Source organism: Sinocyclocheilus anshuiensis, unplaced genomic scaffold, assembly GCF_001515605.1.
Source record: "Sinocyclocheilus anshuiensis isolate Anshui unplaced genomic scaffold, SAMN03320099.WGS_v1.1 scaffold4061, whole genome shotgun sequence".
NCBI lineage: Eukaryota > Metazoa > Chordata > Actinopteri > Cypriniformes > Cyprinidae > Sinocyclocheilus > Sinocyclocheilus anshuiensis.
The window spans coordinates 150,152-152,816 of NW_015547635.1; the positions used below are offsets into that span (position 1 = coordinate 150,152).

The following is a 2,665-nucleotide window of genomic DNA, read 5'->3' on the forward strand; positions in this document are numbered from 1 at the left end:
TTCTGCTCATCAATTGATTCAAAATACAGTAGGCCTAAAAACTGCAATATTAAGAAATATTATTAACTTAAAATAACTGTTTTCTATGTGAATATCTGTTAAACTGTAATATATTTCTGTGATGCGCAGCTGTATTTTCAGCATCATTACTCCAGTCTTCAGTGTCACATGATCTTCAGAAATCATTCTAATATGCTGATTTGCTGCTCGAGAAACATTTCTGATTATTATCAATGTTGAACACAGTTGCGCTGCACGATATTTTTGTGATACATTTTATTTTTCAGGATTCACAGATTGATAGAAAGTTCAGAAGAACAGCATTTATTTGAAATAGAAATCACATTATAAATGTCTTTACTTACTTAAGATCAATTTTAACTCAACTTTCTAACTCTAATGGTTTGAAAAATAGTGTAAATTGTGCTTACATATGTACAAATTTCTTTTTAAAATTTAAATGTATAAGATAATTCAGATAATGAAGGAAAACATCGTATTTCTCCACCTGATGGAGTTTGTAATTCCACTTGTTTTATTGCATCACTTTACTATTAAACTAGCATGTGGAAAATAGTACACATAATAGATGTATAAATTATTTGGGTGTTGTGTAAATGAAAATGGTAATATGCATGTTTTTTTTGGTGAGTGAATATAAAAAATATACAGTGTGTTGGTTTATAACTGGAATTGATATGATTGTGATATTCTAATCAATTGTAGATTAATACAGCATCGTCAGAGCCACTCTCTGTGGTTTTTACCGCGGTGTATGATGTGGAGGTGTTGAGACTTTGTTGTTTGCTTGTCTCCAGGTCCTGGTCTGGTGTTCATTATTTACCCAGAAGCCATTGCTACACTGCCGGGTTCATCAGTGTGGGCTGTGATCTTCTTCATCATGCTGCTGACTCTAGGAATCGACAGCGCTGTGAGTCTCAGGATCTCGTCTGATCTGATCTCGAACACAAGAGTCTGTCAGTACAGTATTAACACTCATAATACATTCAGAAATCTCGAGACTATTTTCACATTCTGGGTCGATCTGGACCTGAAGAACTGATACATAAAACAGTCATAACTTCATATTTTCCAACTAAAACCATATCATATATGACCAGCAAATTCTCAATAATGAGTGAAAAAAAAAAAGATATTTGAATTTTATAAGATCATATAATTTTACCAGTATTAATCCTTTTGGAATAAATAGAATTGAATTAAATTCTTTGAATCTATAACTCATGATTGGTCAAAAACCATCCAAATTTATGAAACATACAAAAAAAAAAAAAAAAAAAAACCCGTAAAATTGCCAGAATTTTACCGTAAAAATACGGTAGCAACATTTTAGGTTTTATGGATTTAACTTAAATTTACATTTAAATACCATCATTTCATCAGTTGATACAATGTTAATATAGTAACCTATTGAAGTACTGAAATCTGTTTTGTACCTTTGTAATACAATGATATCCACCAAAGGCAGATGGTGATGAGAGTCACATGATGAACCAAAGCCCATCACAAGCAGATTTTAAGTACTAACATATACAGAAGGTGCACACAAACACTAAACTGAAATAATGAAATAAACATAATTTTAACAACATTAGATGTAACATACAACCCTAATGTACAAAACTGATGAGAAAAAAATAAGAAGAAACAATTATTTCAATGAAAAAACAAAATTTGAAATGTAACGCAGTTAATTCTGGGAATGCCAATTTACGGTTATTCACTGTAAAGTATACGTTCTTTTTCACTTCCAAAAATGGTATACTGCTGTAACATTACATGTAATGTCCAATACAGTTTTTCACCGTATATAGTAGGGGAACTTACCGTTAACCATTTAACAGGTCTTTAATGTAGCATTTTTACAGTCTTTTACCGTTAAAATCATGGTCATTTTTTACAGTTTACATATTTATTTCTAACCAAACATCATCAACACAACATCAATATTACTCTTAAAAGTTTTCAAACAAAATAAATTAATTTTACTTGCTTTTTAATTTGCTTTTACTTGCAGATGAAAAAGTGATCAGTTTTTCATGATGCAATGGTTTGTCAATAGGTGACATATTCATGTTTATCAACAAAATTCAGCCCAAAAGTGTGTGAGATATATTTGACAAAAGTTTTTGACACTAATATAATTAAGTGTTTTTTGGCGCCTAATGGTACTCCATACATTCTGGGTCCAAAATTACTTGAACACAAAACATTGTTTGTTTGATTGTTCATTCATTCATTCAAACGGTTTTATCTCCAAAAAATATTTTAACAGTTATTTCGTTCAAAGGTTTGTTCCCTTGCTAAAAACTAATCTTTTTTTTTTTTAATGTATGTATGTATCTCTTCCGGGTCAAAATGGACCCGTGTGGGTTTATGAGGGTCAGTGCTATAAATGATGCCTGGAAGCTCAGTCCTGATGAACGCCAGCGCTGTAACTGCATCTGAACGCTGTTTTTCAGATGGGAGGGATGGAGTCTGTGATCACGGGACTCATCGACGAATTCAAGTTCCTGCACAAACATCGAGAGCTCTTCACGCTCTTCATCGTGGTCTCCACGTTCCTCATCTCTCTCATCTGTGTCACAAACGTACGTGAGACACAATGCTCCTCTAATGAGCTTTCCATCTGATTATGAAGAGC

The 2,665-nt window shown here is 32.5% G+C and overlaps 1 protein-coding gene across 1 annotated transcript in view; it reads left to right on the forward strand.

Annotated features, from left to right (window-relative positions):
• The window catches only part of slc6a3 (solute carrier family 6 member 3), a 30,193-nt gene that overhangs the window by 13,014 nt on the left and 14,514 nt on the right, over nucleotides 1–2,665 (forward strand). Inside the window, exons 9-10 of the mRNA XM_016503913.1 lie at nucleotides 819–931; nucleotides 2,484–2,612. Of these exons, the coding sequence (XP_016359399.1) occupies nucleotides 819–931; nucleotides 2,484–2,612 (242 nt within the window). The remainder of the gene's footprint in view (nucleotides 1–818; nucleotides 932–2,483; nucleotides 2,613–2,665) is intronic.